Source organism: Scyliorhinus torazame, chromosome 26 (genome assembly GCF_047496885.1).
Source record: "Scyliorhinus torazame isolate Kashiwa2021f chromosome 26, sScyTor2.1, whole genome shotgun sequence".
Classification (NCBI taxonomy): domain Eukaryota; kingdom Metazoa; phylum Chordata; class Chondrichthyes; order Carcharhiniformes; family Scyliorhinidae; genus Scyliorhinus; species Scyliorhinus torazame.
Window position 1 is genome coordinate 45166934 of NC_092732.1, and position 17576 is coordinate 45184509.

Here is a 17576-nt window from a genome sequence, read left to right on the forward strand (position 1 = left end):
CAACCAAACCCGGTCAACATCTCACCCAAACCCGGTCAACATCTCACCCAAACCCAACCAAACCCGGTCAACATCTCACCCAAACCCAACCACACCTGGTCAATATCTCACCCAAACCCAACCAAACCCGGTCAACATCTCACCCAAACCCAACCAAACCCGGTCAATATCTCACCCAAACCCGGTCAATATCTCACCCAAACCCAACCAAACCCGGTCAATATCTCACCCAAACCCAACCAAACCCGGTCAATATCTCACCCAAACCCAACCAAACCCGGTCAATATCTCACCCAAACCCAACCAAACCCGGTCAATATCTCACCCAAACCCAACCAAACCCGGTCAACATCTCACCCAAACCCAACCAAACCCGGTCAATATCTCACCCAAACCCAACCAAACCCGGTCAACATCTCACCCAAACCCAACCAAACCCGGTCAAAATCTCACCCAAACCCAACCAAACCCGGTCAATATCTCACCCAAACCCAACCAAACCCGGTCAATATCTCACCCAAACCCGGTCAATATCTCACCCAAACCCAACCAAACCCGGTCAACATCTCACCCAAACCCAACCAAACCCGGTCAATATCTCACCCAAACCCAACCAAACCCGGTCAACATCTCACCCAAACCCAACCAAACCCGGTCAACATCTCACCCAAACCCAACCAAACCCGGTCAACATCTCACCCAAACCCAACCAAACCCGGTCAACATCTCACCCAAACCCAACCAAACCCGGTCAATATCTCACCCAAACCCAACCAAACCCGGTCAATATCTCACCCAAACCCAACCAAACCCGGTCAACATCTCACCCAAACCCAACCAAACCCGGTCAATATCTCACCCAAACCCGGTCAATATCTCACCCAAACCCAACCAAACCCGGTCAACATCTCACCCAAGCCCAACCAAACCCGGTCAATATCTCACCCAAACCCAACCAAACCCGGTCAATATCTCACCCAAACCCAACCAAACCCGGTCAACATCTCACCCAAACCCAACCAAACCCGGTCAACATCTCACCCAAACCCAACCAAACCCGGTCAACATCTCACCCAAACCCGGTCAACATGTCACCCAAACCCAACCAAACCCGGTCAACATCTCACCCAAACCCAACCAAACCCGGTCAATATCTCACCCAAGCCCAACCAAACCCAGTCAATATCTCACCCAAGCCCAACCAAACGCGGTCAACATCTCACCCAAACCCAACCAAACCCGGTCAATATCTCACCCAAACCCAACCAAACCCGGTCAACATCTCACCCAAACCCAACCAAACCCGGTCAACATCTCACCCAAACCCAACCAAACCCGGTCAACATCTCACCCAAACCCGGTCAACATCTCACCCAAACCCAACCAAACCCGGTCAACAACTCACCCAAACCCAACCAAACCCGGTCAATATCTCACCCAAACCCAACCAAACCCGGTCAATATCTCACCCAAACCCAACCAAGCCCGGTCAACATCTCACCCAAACCCAACCAAACCCGGTCAATATCTCACCCAAACCCAACCAAACCCGGTCAATATCTCACCCAAACCCAACCAAACCCGGTCAACATCTCACCCAAACCCAACCAAACGCGGTCAATATCTCACCCAAACCCAACCAAACCCGGTCAACATCTCACCCAAACCCAACCAAACCCGGTCAACATCTCACCCAAACCCAACCAAACCCGGTCAACATCTCACCCAAACCCAACCAAACCCGGTCAATATCTCACCCAAACCCAACCAAACCCGGTCAATATCTCACCCAAACCCAACCAAACCCGGTCAACATCTCACCCAAACCCAACCAAACCCGGTCAATATCTCACCCAAACCCAACCAAACCCGGTCAATATCTCACCCAAACCCAACTAAACCCGGTCAATATCTCACCCAAACCCAACCAAACCCGGTCAATATCTCACCCAAACCCAACCAAACCCGGTCAACATCTCACCCAAACCCAACCAAACCCGGTCAATATCTCACCCAAACCCAGTCAACATCTCACCCAAACCCAACCAAACCCGGTCAACATCTCACCCAAACCCGGTCAATATCTCACCCAAACCCAACCAAACCCGGTCAACATCTCACCCAAACCCAACCAAACCCGGTCAACATCTCACCCAAACCCAACCAAACCCGGTCAACATCTCACCCAAACCCGGTCAATATCTCACCCAAACCCAACCAAACCCGGTCAATATCTCACCCAAACCCAACCAAACCCGGTCAATATCTCACCCAAACCCGGTCAATATCTCACCCAAACCCAACCAAACCCGGTCAACATCTCACCCAAACCCAACCAAACCCGGTCAATATCTCACCCAAACCCAACCAAACCCAGTCAATATCTCACCCAAACCCAACCAAACCCGGTCAACATCTCACCCAAACCCAACCAAACCCGGTCAATATCTCACCCAAACCCAACCAAACCCGGTCAACATCTCACCCAAACCCAACCAAACCCGGTCAATATCTCACCCAAACCCAACCAAACCCGGTCAATATCTCACCCAAACCCAACCAAACCCGGTCAATATCTCACCCAAACCCAACCAAACCCGGTCAATATCTCACCCAAACCCAACCAAACCCGGTCAACATCTCACCCAAACCCAACCAAACCCGGTCAACATCTCACCCAAACCCAACCAAACCCGGTCAATATCTCACCCAAACCCAACCAAACCCGGTCAACATCTCACCCAAACCCAATCAACATCTCACCCAAACCCAACCAAACCCGGTCAATATCTCACCCAAACCCAACCAAACCCGGTCAATATCTCACCCAAACCCAACCAAACCCGGTCAACATCTCACCCAAACCCAACCAAACCCGGTCAATATCTCACCCAAACCCAACCAAACCCGGTCAATATCTCACCCAAACCCAACCAAACCCGGTCAATATCTCACCCAAACCCGGTCAATATCTCACCCAAACCCAACCAAACCCGGTCAATATCTCACCCAAACCCAACCAAACCCGGTCAATATCTCACCCAAACCCGGTCAATATCTCACCCAAACCCAACCAAACCCGGTCAACATCTCACCCAAACCCAACCAAACCCGGTCAATATCTCACCCAAACCCAACCAAACCCGGTCAACATCTCACCCAAACCCAACCAAACCCGGTCAACATCTCACCCAAACCCGGTCAACATCTCACCCAAACCCAACCAAACCCGGTCAACATCTCACCCAAACCCAACCAAACCCGGTCAACATCTCACCCAAACCCGGTCAACATCTCACCCAAACCCAACCAAACCCGGTCAACATCTCACCCAAACCCAACCAAACCCGGTCAACATCTCACCCAAACCCGGTCAACATCTCACCCAAACCCAACCAAACCCGGTCAATATCTCACCCAAGCCCAACCAAACCCGGTCAACATCTCACCCAAACCCGGTCAACATCTCACCCAAACCCAACCAAACCCGGTCAATATCTCACCCAAGCCCAACCAAACGCGGTCAACATCTCACCCAAACCCAACCAAACCCGGTCAATATCTCACCCAAACCCAACCAAACCCGGTCAATATCTCACCCAAACCCAACCAAACCCGGTCAACATCTCACCCAAACCCAACCAAACCCGGTCAACATCTCACCCAAACCCAACCAAACCCGGTCAACATCTCACCCAAACCCAACCAAACCCGGTCAATATCTCACCCAAACCCAACCAAACCCGGTCAACATCTCACCCAAACCCAACCAAACCCGGTCAACATCTCACCCAAACCCAACCAAACCCGGTCAACAACTCACCCAAACCCAACCAAACCCGGTCAATAGCTCACCCAAACCCAACCAAACCCGGTCAATATCTCACCCAAACCCAACCAAACCCGGTCAACATCTCACCCAAACCCAACCAAACCCGGTCAATATCTCACCCAAACCCAACCAAACCCGGTCAACATCTCACCCAAACCCAACCAAACCCGGTCAATATCTCACCCAAACCCAACCAAACCCGGTCAATATCTCACCCAAACCCAACCAAACCCGGTCAATATCTCACCCAAACCCAACCAAACCCGGTCAATATCTCACCCAAACCCAACCAAACCCGGTCAATATCTCACCCAAACCCAACCAAACCCGGTCAACATCTCACCCAAACCCAACCAAACCCGGTCAATATCTCACCCAAACCCAACCAAACCCGGTCAACATCTCACCCAAACCCAACCAAACCCGGTCAATATCTCACCCAAACCCAACCAAACCCGGTCAATATCTCACCCAAACCCAACCAAACCCGGTCAACATCTCACCCAAACCCAACCAAACCCGGTCAACATCTCACCCAAACCCAACCAAACCCGGTCAATATCTCACCCAAACCCAACCAAACCCGGTCAACATCTCACCCAAACCCAACCAAACCCGGTCAACATCTCACCCAAACCCAACCAAACCCGGTCAATATCGCACCATAACCCAACCAAACCCGGTCAATATCTCACCCAAACCCAACCAAACCCGGTCAATATCTCACCCAAACCCAACCAAACCCGGTCAATATCTCACCCAAACCCAACCAAACCCGGTCAATATCTCACCCAAACCCAACCAAACCCGGTCAATATCTCACCCAAACCCAACCAAACCCGGTCAATATCTCACCCAAACCCAACCAAACCCGGTCAATATCTCACCCAAACCCAACCAAACCCGGTCAATATCTCACCCAAACCCAACCAAACCCGGTCAATATCTCACCCAAACCCAACCAAACCCGGTCAACATCTCACCCAAACCCAACCAAACCCGGTCAACATCTCACCCAAACCCAACCAAACCCGGTCAACCTCTCACCCAAACCCAACCAAACCCGGTCAACATCTCACCCAAACCCAACCAAACCCGGTCAATATCTCACCCAAACCCAACCAAACCCGGTCAACATCTCACCCAAACCCAACCAAACCCGGTCAACATCTCACCCAAACCCAACCAAACCCGGTCAATATCTCACCCAAACCCAACCAAACCCGGTCAACATCTCACCCAAACCCAACCAAACCCAACCAAACCCGGTCAACATCTCACCCAAACCCAACCAAACCCGGTCAATATCTCACCCAAACCCAACCAAACCCGGTCAATATCTCACCCAAACCCGGTCAACATCTCACCCAAACCCAACCAAACCCGGTCAACATCTCACCCAAACCCAACCAAACCCGGTCAACATCTCACCCAAACCCAACCAAACCCGGTCAATATCTCACCCAAACCCAACCAAACCCGGTCAACATCTCACCCAAACCCAACCAAACCCGGTCAATATCTCACCCAAACCCAACCAAACCCGGTCAATATCTCACCCAAACCCGGTCAACATCTCACCCAAACCCAACCAAACCCGGTCAACATCTCACCCAAACCCAACCAAACCCGGTCAACATCTCACCCAAACCCAACCAAACCCGGTCAACATCTCACCCAAACACAACCAAACCCGGTCAACATCTCACCCAAACCCAACCAAACCCGGTCAACATCTCACCCAAACCCAACCAAACCCGGTCAATATCTCACCCAAACCCAACCAAACCCGGTCAATATCTCACCCAAACCCAACCAAACCCGGTCAACATCTCACCCAAACCCAACCAAACCCGGTCAACATCTCACCCAAACCCAACCAAACCCGGTCAACATCTCACCCAAACCCAACCAAACCCGGTCAATATCTCACCCAAACCCAACCAAACCCGGTCAACATCTCACCCAAACCCAACCAAACCCGGTCAACATCTCACCCAAACCCAACCAAACCCGGTCAACATCTCACCCAAACCCAACCAAACCCGGTCAACATCTCACCCAAACCCAACCAAACCCGGTCAATATCTCACCCAAACCCAACCAAACCCGGTCAACATCTCACCCAAACCCGGTCAACATCTCACCCAAACCCAACCAAACCCGGTCAATATCTCACCCAAACCCAACCAAACCCGGTCAATATCTCACCCAAACCCAACCAAACCCGGTCAATATCTCACCCAAACCCAACCAAACCCGGTCAATATCTCACCCAAACCCAACCAAACCCGGTCAACATCTCACCCAAACCCAACCAAACCCGGTCAACATCTCACCCAAACCCAACCAAACCCGGTCAATATCTCACCCAAACCCAACCAAACCCGGTCAACATCTCACCCAAACCCAACCAAACCCGGTCAATATCTCACCCAAACCCAACCAAACCCGGTCAACATCTCACCCAAACCCAACCAAACCCGGTCAATATCTCACCCAAACCCAACCAAACCCGGTCAACATCTCACCCAAACCCAACCAAACCCGGTCAACATCTCACCCAAACCCAACCAAACCCGGTCAACATCTCACCCAAACCCAACCAAACCCGGTCAACATCTCACCCAAACCCAACCAAACCCGGTCAACATCTCACCCAAACCCGGTCAATATCTCACCCAAACCCAACCAAACCCGGTCAATATCTCACCCAAACCCAACCAAACCCGGTCAACATCTCACCCAAACCCAACCAAACCCGGTCAATATCTCACCCAAACCCAACCAAACCCGGTCAACATCTCACCCAAACCCAACCAAACCCGGACAATATCTCACCCAAACCCAACCAAACCCGGTCAATATCTCACCCAAACGCAACCAAACCCGGTCAACATCTCACCCAAACCCAACCAAACCCGGTCAACATCTCACCCAAACCCAACCAAACCCGGTCAACATCTCACCCAAACCCAACCAAACCCGGTCAATATCTCACCCAAACCCAACCAAACCCGGTCAATATCTCACCCAAACCCAACCAAACCCGGTCAACATCTCACCCAAACCCAACCAAACCCGGTCAATATCTCACCCAAACCCAACCAAACCCGGTCAACATCTCACCCAAACCCAACCAAACCCGGTCAACATCTCACCATGACACACACACAAATAGGGTTGACAACTCAATTGAAAATATTGTCTGTAGGGGTGGAGGGTACAGATTCGAAGGGGAACAGGAACATGGCCCGAGTTGGGAGAGCAGGAATGGTAAACAAAGGATGTTGGGAAGACCGGTACAGTGCTGGAAAATGGGGAAGAATGTGACCTGGGAACGTGCAGGAACTGAGTCCAGTGGTGTGGTGTTTGAACAAGAACATGTGTGGGGGGAGGAATGATCTTAGTTGCAGAGGAACAGGAATATTGGGAGCAGGCGGAACAAAGCCAGTTAACAATTGGAATGTAGAATGGGCTGTCTGTCATTTGGCCAGAAACCTGGATAAAGTATTGACCAGGAAACATTCTCGCGTCCATTGCTGCGTACAGCTAACCTCAGTTAGTGTAGCTGTGCCAATGGTCATCAGGTAGGCAGACGGATTGTCAATATAGGAGGAGGATTTGCAATGAAATGTTCACCAGTGTATATAACTTACGGTTTAAAAGTTACTGTCAGTGCATGGGAACATACACACGCACAATTTGTGCTCCTTTTCCCCCCCAATGGAGGGTCAATTTAGCGCGCCCAATCCACCTACCCGGCACATCTTTGGGTTGTGGGGGTGAGACCCACGCAGACACGGGGAGAATGTGCGAACCCCACACGGACAGTGACCCAGAGCCGGGATCGAACCCGGGTCCTCGGCGCCGTGAGGCAGCAGTGCTAACCACTGCGCCACCGTGCTGCCCAATTTGTGGTCCGAGTCTGAGGAATTTTCTAGGTAGTGACTGTCGGCAGGCTGTTCCACGACTAGGGGCATTACTCCTGAGCTTGATCCTCAGCTGAACCAACACACGAGGTCTGTGCACTTTGCAGGACGTCTCGCTGGAGAATGACCAGAGACAGCAGCCCTAGCCCACTGAAGCGTTTACCCCCACTGAGGCCATTCACACAGGCTAGTATTGGAACCATTCTACTGCACATGGCTGAGTGTAACAGACAACACGGAGTGTGAGAGAGAGCGAGTGTTGACACGGAGCACAGGATGGGAGAATGAGGTGCTTAGATTTGAGAGGCATACCTGTCTTGATTGCTGTCACAGGCATCACCAACAAGGTCGTCGTCTGCATCAGTCTAAAGACAGGTACAAATATCAGCAAATCAACAGAGGACTCAACTTTCCCCAACAGCACCGCAAACATAAACCGTTCACATTAACCACAATCTCCTCGAGCATCACCCGAAGCGAAGGGGTTTCCCTGAACTTCCCTGGAATGGGTAACAACACAATGCATTCCTCCATCAGCTTTACAATCTGTTTCCACTTCTGAATTCCGTTGGGATCACCGGCGGGCGAACCCAGAGCTGGGACCCTGTGAGAGGCAGCAACTCCGAGATGGGCCTGCAGAATCGGAACAAGGTTGCTCCGGATTAACGAGCTCTTCCTGCCCCTTGGGGCAGAGGGGCCTCCCCCATACCGAAGGCCAGAGTCCCCCCCAGGGGCCTGCGAAGGTGACCAGAACGTCACTCGCTGGGCACGACCTGGATTCTGCCGCTGGCCTTTTAAATCAAGGAAGAACATTTATTTGTGGGGAGGTTGTGGACGGGAGGGGGCACTACCTGTGTCGGGTTACTCATCTCTGGACATGTGTCACAGGCATCTCCCACTCCATCCCCATCCCTGTCTGTCTGTAGAGGGTTCGGAACGCCGGCACAATTGTCCAGGAGATTCGGGATACCTGGCAAATAAAGAAAACGACAATCAGAACAAATGCTTCGCGGCAGCGTCTCGAGGTGGGGGCTGTTAGCGTCTGGGGTTTGGAGTCACGATTCTCTGAGTTTTGAGCTGGTGGACGTGGGCGGGGGAAGTGCCAAACCCTTGGGATTGGGAGGGAGAATTTCCTTGGGGGGGGGGGGGGGATTTGGGGAGGGTACAGTTATAGTATCCTGGGGCTGCTGAGGAGGAGGGGGGATGCTCGCCTCAGGACCGCTGGGGGAGGGGGCAGGTGTTAGAATTCACCTGGGTGGAAAGAGTTACAGTTCTTCAAGGTTTAAAAAAATTTTTTAGAATACACAATTTTTTTTTTCCCAATTGAGGGGCAATTTAGCGAGGCCAATCCACCTGCCCGGCACATCTTTGTGTGGTGGGGGCGAAACCCACGCAAACACGGGGAGAATGTGCAAACTCCACACGGATAGTGACCCGGGGCCGGGATCGAACCCGGGACCTCGGCGCCGTGAGGCATCAGTGCTAACCACTGCGCCACCCTGCTGCCCCAGTTCTTCAGGGTTTGTGGGGAGGGGTGATTACTGTTCCCCGGGAATCAGGGACAGAATTCCCTAATGTTCGGGGCAGCACGGCGACGCACTGGTTAGCACTGCTGCCTCACGGCGCCGAGGTCCCGGGTTCGATCCCGGCTCTGGGTCACTGTCCGTGTGGGGTTTCTAAATTGCCCCCTTAATTGGAAATAAAAAGAATTCCCGAGTTGGGGGGGGGGGAGGGGGGGGGGGGGGGAGAAAGAGGGGGGCGTGAAGAATAAGGGCAGGGAAACCAATCTATGGGTAGCTTGGAGTTAGGGCGGGGGGATGTTGGGGATGTTACTGTGGGGGGTTTGCATGCGGTGGATATCTCTGATGTTTAGAATGTTAAAATCTTAGAATTATAAATGCCTCAATAAAATATTTTCTAAAAACAAAAAACAACTCCCAACCATTTCAGAGGTAGAATTTTTAGGAGCTTAGAGGGATAGAGCGCCTGGAGCTGGGGTGGGGGTGGGGGGGGTGGGGGGGGACAGGAGCAGCGTTCCCCTGGGCTTGGGGGGGGGGAACAGGAGCAGTGTTCCCCTGGGCTTGGGGGGGGGGAACAGGAGCAGTGTTCCCCTGGGCTTGGGGGGGGGGGGAGAACAGGAGCAGTGTTCCCCTGGGCTTGGGGGGGGGGGGGGGGGGGGGAACAGGAGCAGCGTTCCCCTGGGCTTGGGGGGGGGGAACAGGAGCAGTGTTCCCCTGGGCTTGGGGGGGGGGGGGAACAGGAGCAGTGTTCCCCTGGGCTTGGGGGGGGGGGGGGGGGGGGGAGGGGACAGGAGCAGCGTTCCCCTGGGCTTGGGGGGGGGGGAACAGGAGCAGCGTTCCCCTGGGCTTGGGGGGGGAACAGGAGCAGCGTTCCCCTGGGCTTGGGGGGGGGGGGGGAGAGGGGACAGGAGCAGCGTTCCCCTGGGCTTGGGGGGGGGGGAACAGGAGCAGTGTTCCCCTGGGCTTGGGGGGGGGGAACAGGAGCAGTGTTCCCCTGGGCTTGGGGGGGGGGGGGGGGGGAGGGGACAGGAGCAGCGTTCCCCTGGGCTTGGGGGGGGGGAACAGGAGCAGCGTTCCCCTGGGCTTGGGGGGGGGGGGGGGAGAGGGGACAGGAGCAGCGTTCCCCTGGGCTTGGGGGGGGGGGAACAGGAGCAGCGTTCCCCTGGGCTTGGGGGGGGGGGAGGGGACAGGAGCAGCGTTCCCCTGGGCTTGGGGGGGGGGGAGGGGACAGGAGCAGCGTTCCCCTGGGCTTGGGGGGGGGGGAACAGGAGCAGTGTTCCCCTGGGCTTGGGGGGGGGGAACAGGAGCAGTGTTCCCCTGGGCTTGGGGGGGGGGGGGGGGGAGGGGACAGGAGCAGCGTTCCCCTGGGCTTGGGGGGGGGGAACAGGAGCAGCGTTCCCCTGGGCTTGGGGGGGGGGGGGGAGAGGGGACAGGAGCAGCGTTCCCCTGGGCTTGGGGGGGGGGAACAGGAGCAGCGTTCCCCTGGGCTTGGTGGGGCGGGGGTGGCTGGGGGGGGGACAGGAGCAGCGTTCCCCTGCGCTTGGTGGGGCGGGGGTGGGTGGCTGGGGGGGGGGGGGGGGGGACAGGAGCAGCGTTCCCCTGCGCTTGGTGGGGGGGGGGGGGGGGGACAGGAGCAGCGTTCCCCTGGGCTTGGTGGGGCGGGGGTGGGCGGGGGGGGTGGCTGGGGGGGGGGGGGGGACAGGAGCAGCGTTCCCCTGCGCTTGGTGGGGCGGCTGGGGGTAAAGGTCCCTGGAGTTTTGAGAGATGGAAGTTTCCACGACTAAACCTTTGGGGAAACAAATAAAGACAGCAGGCGTGGCTGGGACAGGGCGGTGTGTCCGTGAGGAATGAATTTACCGTCTCCATCAATGTCGTTGTCGCAGGCGTCTCCCTCCCCATTGTTGTCCGTGTCCTTCTGATTATTGTTGGGGACATTTGGACAATTGTCACAAGCGTCACCGAATGAGTCTGTGTCGGAGTTCTGCTGGTCTTTATTATGAACTAGCCGGCAGTTATCCTGGGAATAGAAAGGTTTCGGTTTACTTCAAACCCTTATCCTGACTGTCCTTCCAGACAGGAAGATTCCATGGTCCGATATAGAGGAGCGAGAACCGGAGACCTGATGTCCTGGCCAATATTCCACCCCTCGGTCAGTGTCACTAAAACAGGTGATATTTATCTTGCCGCTAATCTTGCCGCACACAAATCTCCTATATTCTAACAGTGACTATACTTCAAACGTGTCTTTGGCTGTTGGGACATTCTGGCGATCTGTCAATTGCAACGTCTTTGCTTTTTGTGCTTGCCTGAGGTTTGCTGGGAGTTAGCACTGAATCAAAGAGCACTGATTCGGCCCAGACCAGCAAACTATTGCTGTTGCTGGAGAACCTCGACTATCCACCAGACTCTGAAGGACTATAAAAACTGGTTGGAAAATGGGTGTTCTGTCACATCGAACAAAAACAATAGGGAGGAACTCTCTTGCCTTTTTAAAAAATAAATTTAGAGTACCCAATTCTTTTTTCCCAATTAAGGGGCAATTTAGCGCGGCCAATCCACCTGCCCAGCACATCTTTGGGTTGTGGGGGTGAGACCCACGCAGACACGGGGAGAATGTGCAAACTCCACACGGACAGTGACCCAGAGCCGGGATCGAACCCGGGACCTCGGCGCCGTGAGGCAGCAGTGCTAACCACTGCGCCACCCTGCCGCCCCGGAACACTCTCTGTCCTAACACGGGGTAGCTAAGTAGAATTTGTCACAAATGGGCGGCACGTGGCGCAGTGGTTAGCACTGGGACTGCGGCGCCGAGGACCCGGGTTCGATCCCGGCTCTGGGTCACTGTCCGTGTGGAGTTTGCACATTCTCCCCGTGTTTGCGTGGGTTTCGCCCCCACAACCCAAAGGTGTGCTGGTGAGGTGGATTGGCCGCGCTAAATTGCCCCTTAGGTGGAAAAAACAACTCTAAATTTAAAAAAAAGAATTTGTCACAAATTATTGATTTGACAGATATTCCGACTTTCTGCTTTGGAAGTTTCGCTCTGCTGGTAAACGTAATCGCCTTGCATCCGTCTACCGGGGAGCCCAACATGTCAGTCTCACCGGGGACATTTGCTGTTCATCGTGGAATCTCTGGGGCCTGTCAAACAATTGCAAATCCCGAAAACAAACCCATTGCCTCAACCTGCCGTCCCCAAGCTGCACACAGCGAACCATCGGACCATCGAATCCCTACCGTGCAGGAGCGGGCCATTCAGCCCATCGAGTCTGCACCAAATCTCCTGCCCCATCCCCGTAATCCTGCCTAATCCCTGTAAATCCCTGGACACTAAAGAACCATTTTATCACGGCCAATCCACCTAACCTGCGCAGCCCTGGACTGAAAGGCTTGAACCCAGGACTGTCGCACGTCTCAAAGAGAATTCAAACAGGTTTGTCGGGACAATCTTCATTTCTGAAACCATTGTTTGCCGCTTATAATTAATTTCACTGCATCGCAATATTAGGTCATTTCAGCTTTATTTAAAGGATTCCAAAGTTCTCCCAACCACAGATGTTAAATTCACTCCGCTGTAACCAATTGGATTACCTTGGTCCAATCTTTGAAAATAAGCATTAATTATATATTGGCCTCTCTCCAGTTCCCGGGGCCACGTTTCCGGGCCCACGTTCCCGGGGCCATGTTTCCGGGCCCACGTTCCCGGGCCCACGTTCCCGGGCCCACGTTTCCGGGCCCACGTTCCCGGGCCCACGATCCCGGGGCCACGTTCCCGGGGCCACGTTTCCGGGGCCACGTTTCCGGGGCCACGTTCCCGGGGCCACGTTCCCGGGCCCACGTTTCCGGGCCCACGTTCCCGGGCCCACGTTCCCGGGGCCACGTTCCCGGGGCCACGTTTCCGGGGCCACGTTTCCGGGGCCACGTTTCCGGGGCCACGTTCCCGGGGCCACGTTCCCGGGGCCACGTTCCCGGGGCCACGTTCCCGGGGCCACGTTCCCGGGGCCACGTTCCCGGGGCCACATTCCCGGGGCAACGTTCCCGGGCCCACGGATTCTCGCATGTCTGCTATTTCATTCCCCATTTCTGTTCGGATTCTAATAGTAATCTTTACTGTCACAAGGAGGCTTACATTAACACTGCAGTGAAGTTACTGTGAAAATCCCCTAGATGCCACATTCCGGCGCCTGTTCGGGTACACAGAGGGAGAATTCAGAATGTCCAATCCACCTAACAGCACGTCTTTGGACTGTGGGAGGAAACCGGAGCACCCGGAGGAAACCCACGCAGACACGGGGGAGAACGTGCAGACTCCGCACAGACAGTGACCCAAGCCGGGAATCGAACCCGGGACCCTGGAGCTGTGAAGCCACAGTGCCAACCACTGTGCTACTGTGACACACACACAGACACAGGGAGAATGTGCAAACTCCACACGGACAGTGACCCGGGGCCGGGATCGAGCCGGGGTCCTTGGCGGCGTGAGGCAGCAGTGCTAACCACTGAGCCGCCGTGCCGCCCTCGATTGGGAAAAATCTACTTGATTTTATAAAAATAAATCCCCCGCCCCCGGGACACACACTGTCCTCCTTTGGTTCAGGTACAAACCTCCACGTTCTTGATGCCATCTCCGTCAGCGTCATTATCACACTGATCGCCCACACTGTCATTGTCCGCATCCTCCTGACCAGAGTTCGGGGTGTACCGACAATTATCCTGAGGGCAGACAGGTAAAAACTTCAAACAACAGAAAAAATAAATGAAGTGATAGCAGGTCAGTCGCCCAGATAAGATAGGGAGCGAGGGAGTGACGGAGTGCCGCACTGTCCCAGGGTGGGGAGTGAGGGAGTGCCGCACTGTCCCAGGGTGGGGAGTGAGGGAGTGCCGCACTGTCCCAGGGTGGGGAGTGAGGGAGTGCCGCACTGTCCCAGGGTGGGAGTGAGGGATTGCCGCGCTGTCCCAGGGTGGGGAGTGAGGGAGTGTCGCACTGTCCCAGGGTGGGGAGTGAGGGAGTGCCGCACTGTCCCAGGGTGGGGAGTGAGGAAGTGCCGCACTGTCCCAGGGTGGGGAGTGAGGGAGTGCCGCACTGTCCCAGGGTGGGGACTGAGGGAGTGCCGCACTGTCCCAGGGTGGGGAGTGAGGGAGTGTCGCACTGTCCCAGGGTGGGGAGTGAGGGAGTGAGGGAGTGCCGCACTGTCCCAGGGTGGGGAGTGAGGGAGTGCCGCACTGTCCCAGGGTGGGGAGTGAGGGAGTGAGGGAGTGCCGCACTGTCCCAGGGTGGGGAGTGAGGAAGTGCCGCACTGTCTCAGGGTGGGAGTGAGGGAGTGCCGCACTGTCCCAGGGTGGGGAGTGAGGGAGTGCCGCACTGTCCCAGGGTGGGGGGTGAGGGAGTGCCGCACTGTCCCAGGGTGGGGAGTGAGGGAGTGCCGCACTGTCCCAGGGTGGGGAGTGAGGGAGTGCCGCACTGTCCCAGGGTGGGGAGTGAGGGAGTGAGGGAGTGCCGCACTGTCCCAGGGTGGGATTGAGGGAGTGCCGCACTGTCCCAGGGTGGGAGTGAGGGAGTGCCGCACTGTCCCAGGGTGGGGAGTGAGGGAGTGAGGGAGTGCCGCACTGTCCCAGAATGGGAGTGAGGGAGCGAGGGAACGCCGCACTGTCCCAGGGTGGGGAGAGAGGGAGTGCCGCACTGTCCCAGGGTGGGGAGTGAGGGAGTGAGGGAGCGCCGCACTGTCCCAGGGTGGGGAGTGAGGGAGCGCCGCACTGTCCCAGGGTGGGGAGTGAGGGAGTGCCGCACTGTCCCAGGGTGGGGAATGAGGGAGTGAGGGAGTGCCGCACTGTCCCAGGGTGGGAGTGAGGGAGTGCCGCACTGTCCCAGGGTGGGGAGTGAGGGAGTGAGGGAGTGCCGCACTGTCCCAGGGTGGGGAGTGAGGGAGCGCCGCACTGTCCCAGGGTGGGGAGTGAGGGAGTGCCGCACTGTCCCAGGGTGGGGAGTGAGGGAGCGCCGCACTGTCCCAGGGTGGGGAGTGAGGGAGTGCCGCACTGTCCCAGGGTGGGGAGTGAGGGAGTACCGCACTGTCCCAGGGTGGGGAGTGAGGGAGTGCCGCACTGTCCCAGGGTGGGGAGTGAGGGAGTGCCGCACTGTCCCAGGGTGGGAGTGAGGGAGTGCCGCACTGTCCCAGGGTGGGAGTGAGGGAGTGCCGCACTGTCCCAGGGTGGGGAGTGAGTGAGTGAGGGAACGCCGCACTGTCCCAGGGTGGGGAGTGAGGGAGTGCCGCACTGTCCCAGGATGGGAGTGAGGGAGCGAGGGAACGCCGCACTGTCCCAGGGTGGGGAGTGAGGGAGTGCCGCACTGTCCCAGGGTGGGGAGTGAGGGAGTGCCGCACTGTCCCAGGGTGGGGAATGAGGGAGTGAGGGAGTGCCGCACTGCCCCAGGGTGGGAGTGAGGGAGTGCCGCACTGTCCCAGGGTGGGGAGTGAGGGAGTGCTGCACTGTCCCAGGGTGGGAGTGAGGGAGCGAGGGAACGCCGCACTGTCCCAGGGTTGGGTGTGAGGGAGTGCCGCACTGTCCCAGGGTGGGGAGCGAGGGAGTGGCGCACTGTCCCAGGGTGGGGAGCGAGGGAGTGAGGGAGCGAGGGAGTCCTGCACTGTCCCAGGGTGTGGAGTGAGGGAGTGCCGCACTGTCCCAGGGTGGGAGTGAGGGAGTGAGGGAGTGCCGCACTGTCCCAGGGTGGGAGTGAGGGAGTGCCGCACTGTCCCAGGGTGGGAGTGAGGGAGTGCCGCACTGTCCCAGGGTGGGGAGTGAAGGAGTGCCGCACTGTCCCAGGGTGGGGAGTGAGGGAGTGCCGCACTGTCCCAGGGCGGGGTGTGAGGGAGTGAGGGAGTGCCGCACTGTCCCAGGGTGGGAGTGAGGGAGTGCCGCACTGTCCCAGGGTGTGGAGTGAGGGAGTGCCGCACTGTCCCAGGGTGGGAAGTGAGGGAGTGAGGGAGTGCCGCACTGTCCCAGGGTGGGGAGTGAGGGAGTGCCGCGCTGTCCCAGGGTGGGGAGTGAGGGAGTGCCGCACTGTCCAAGGGTGGGGGGTGAGGGAGTAAGGGAGTGCCGCACTGTCCCAGGGTGGGGAGTGAGGGAGTGAGGGAGCGCCGCACTGTCCCAGGGTGGGAGTGAGGGAGCGCCGCACTGTCCCAGGGTGGGGAGTGAGGGATCGCCGCACTGTCCCAGGGTGGGGAGTGAAGGAGTGCCGCACTGTCCCAGGGTGGGGAGTGAGGGAGTGCCGCACTGTCCCAGGGTGGGGGGTAAGGGAGTGAGGGAGTGCCGCACTGTCCCAGGGTGGGGAGAGAGGGAGTGCCGCACTGTCCCAGGGTGGGGAGTGAGGGAGTGCCGCACTGCCCCAGGGTGGGGAGTGAGGGAGTGCCGCACTGTCCCAGGGTGGGGAGTGAGGGAGTGCCGCACTGTCCCAGGGTGGGGAGTGAGGGAGTGCCGCACTGTCCCAGGATGGGAGTGAGGGAGTGCCGCACTGTCCCAGGGTGGGAGTGAGGGAGTACCGCACTGTCCCAGGGTGGGGAGTGAGGGAGTGCCGCACTGTCCCAGGGTGGGGAGTGAGGGAGTGCCGCACTGTCCCAGGGCGGGGAGTGAGGGAGTGCCGCACTGTCCCAGGGTGGGAGTGAGGGAGTGCCGCACTGTCCCAGGGTGTGGAGTGAGGGAGTGCCGCACTGTCCCAGGGTGGGGAGTGAGGGAGTGAGGGAACGCCGCACTGTCCCAGGGTGGGAGTGAGGGAGCGCCGCACTGTCCCAGGGTGGGGGGGTGAGGGAGTGAGGGAGTGCCGCACTGTCCCAGGGTGGGGAGTGAGGGAGTGAGGGAGCGCCGCACTGTCCCAGGGTGGGAGTGAGGGAGCGCCGCACTGTCCCAGGGTGGGGGGGTGAGGGAGTGCCGCACTGTCCCAGGGTGGGGAGTGAGGGATCGCCGCACTGTCCCAGGGTGGGGAGTGAAGGAGTGCCGCACTGTCCCAGGGTGGGGAGTGAGGGAGTGCCGCACTGTCCCAGGGTGGGGGGTGAGGGAGTGAGGGAGTGCCGCACTGTCCCAGGGTGGGGAGAGAGGGAGTGCCGCACTGTCCCAGGGTGGGGAGTGAGGGAGTGCCGCACTGCCCCAGGGTGGGGAGTGAGGGAGTGCCGCACTGTCCCAGGGTGGGGAGTGAGGGAGTGCCGCACTGTCCCAGGGTGGGGAGTGAGGGAGTGCCGCACTGTCCCAGGGTGGGGAGTGAGGGAGTACCGCACTGTCCCAGGGTGGGGAGTGAGGGAGCGCCACACT

At 57.3% G+C, this 17576-nt stretch overlaps 1 protein-coding gene across 2 annotated transcripts in view; it reads right to left on the reverse strand.

Moving 5' to 3' along the window:
- LOC140403034 (thrombospondin-3-like) overlaps positions 1-17576 on the reverse strand; it is a 99866-nt gene that overhangs the window by 27323 nt on the left and 54967 nt on the right. For both annotated transcript variants that reach the window (XM_072490713.1, XM_072490712.1), the window contains exons 13-16: positions 13887-13994; positions 11142-11301; positions 8616-8734; positions 8077-8129 (exon numbers count right to left, since the gene is read on the reverse strand). In XM_072490713.1, the coding sequence (XP_072346814.1) occupies positions 8077-8129; positions 8616-8734; positions 11142-11301; positions 13887-13994 (440 nt within the window). The remainder of the gene's footprint in view (positions 1-8076; positions 8130-8615; positions 8735-11141; positions 11302-13886; positions 13995-17576) is intronic.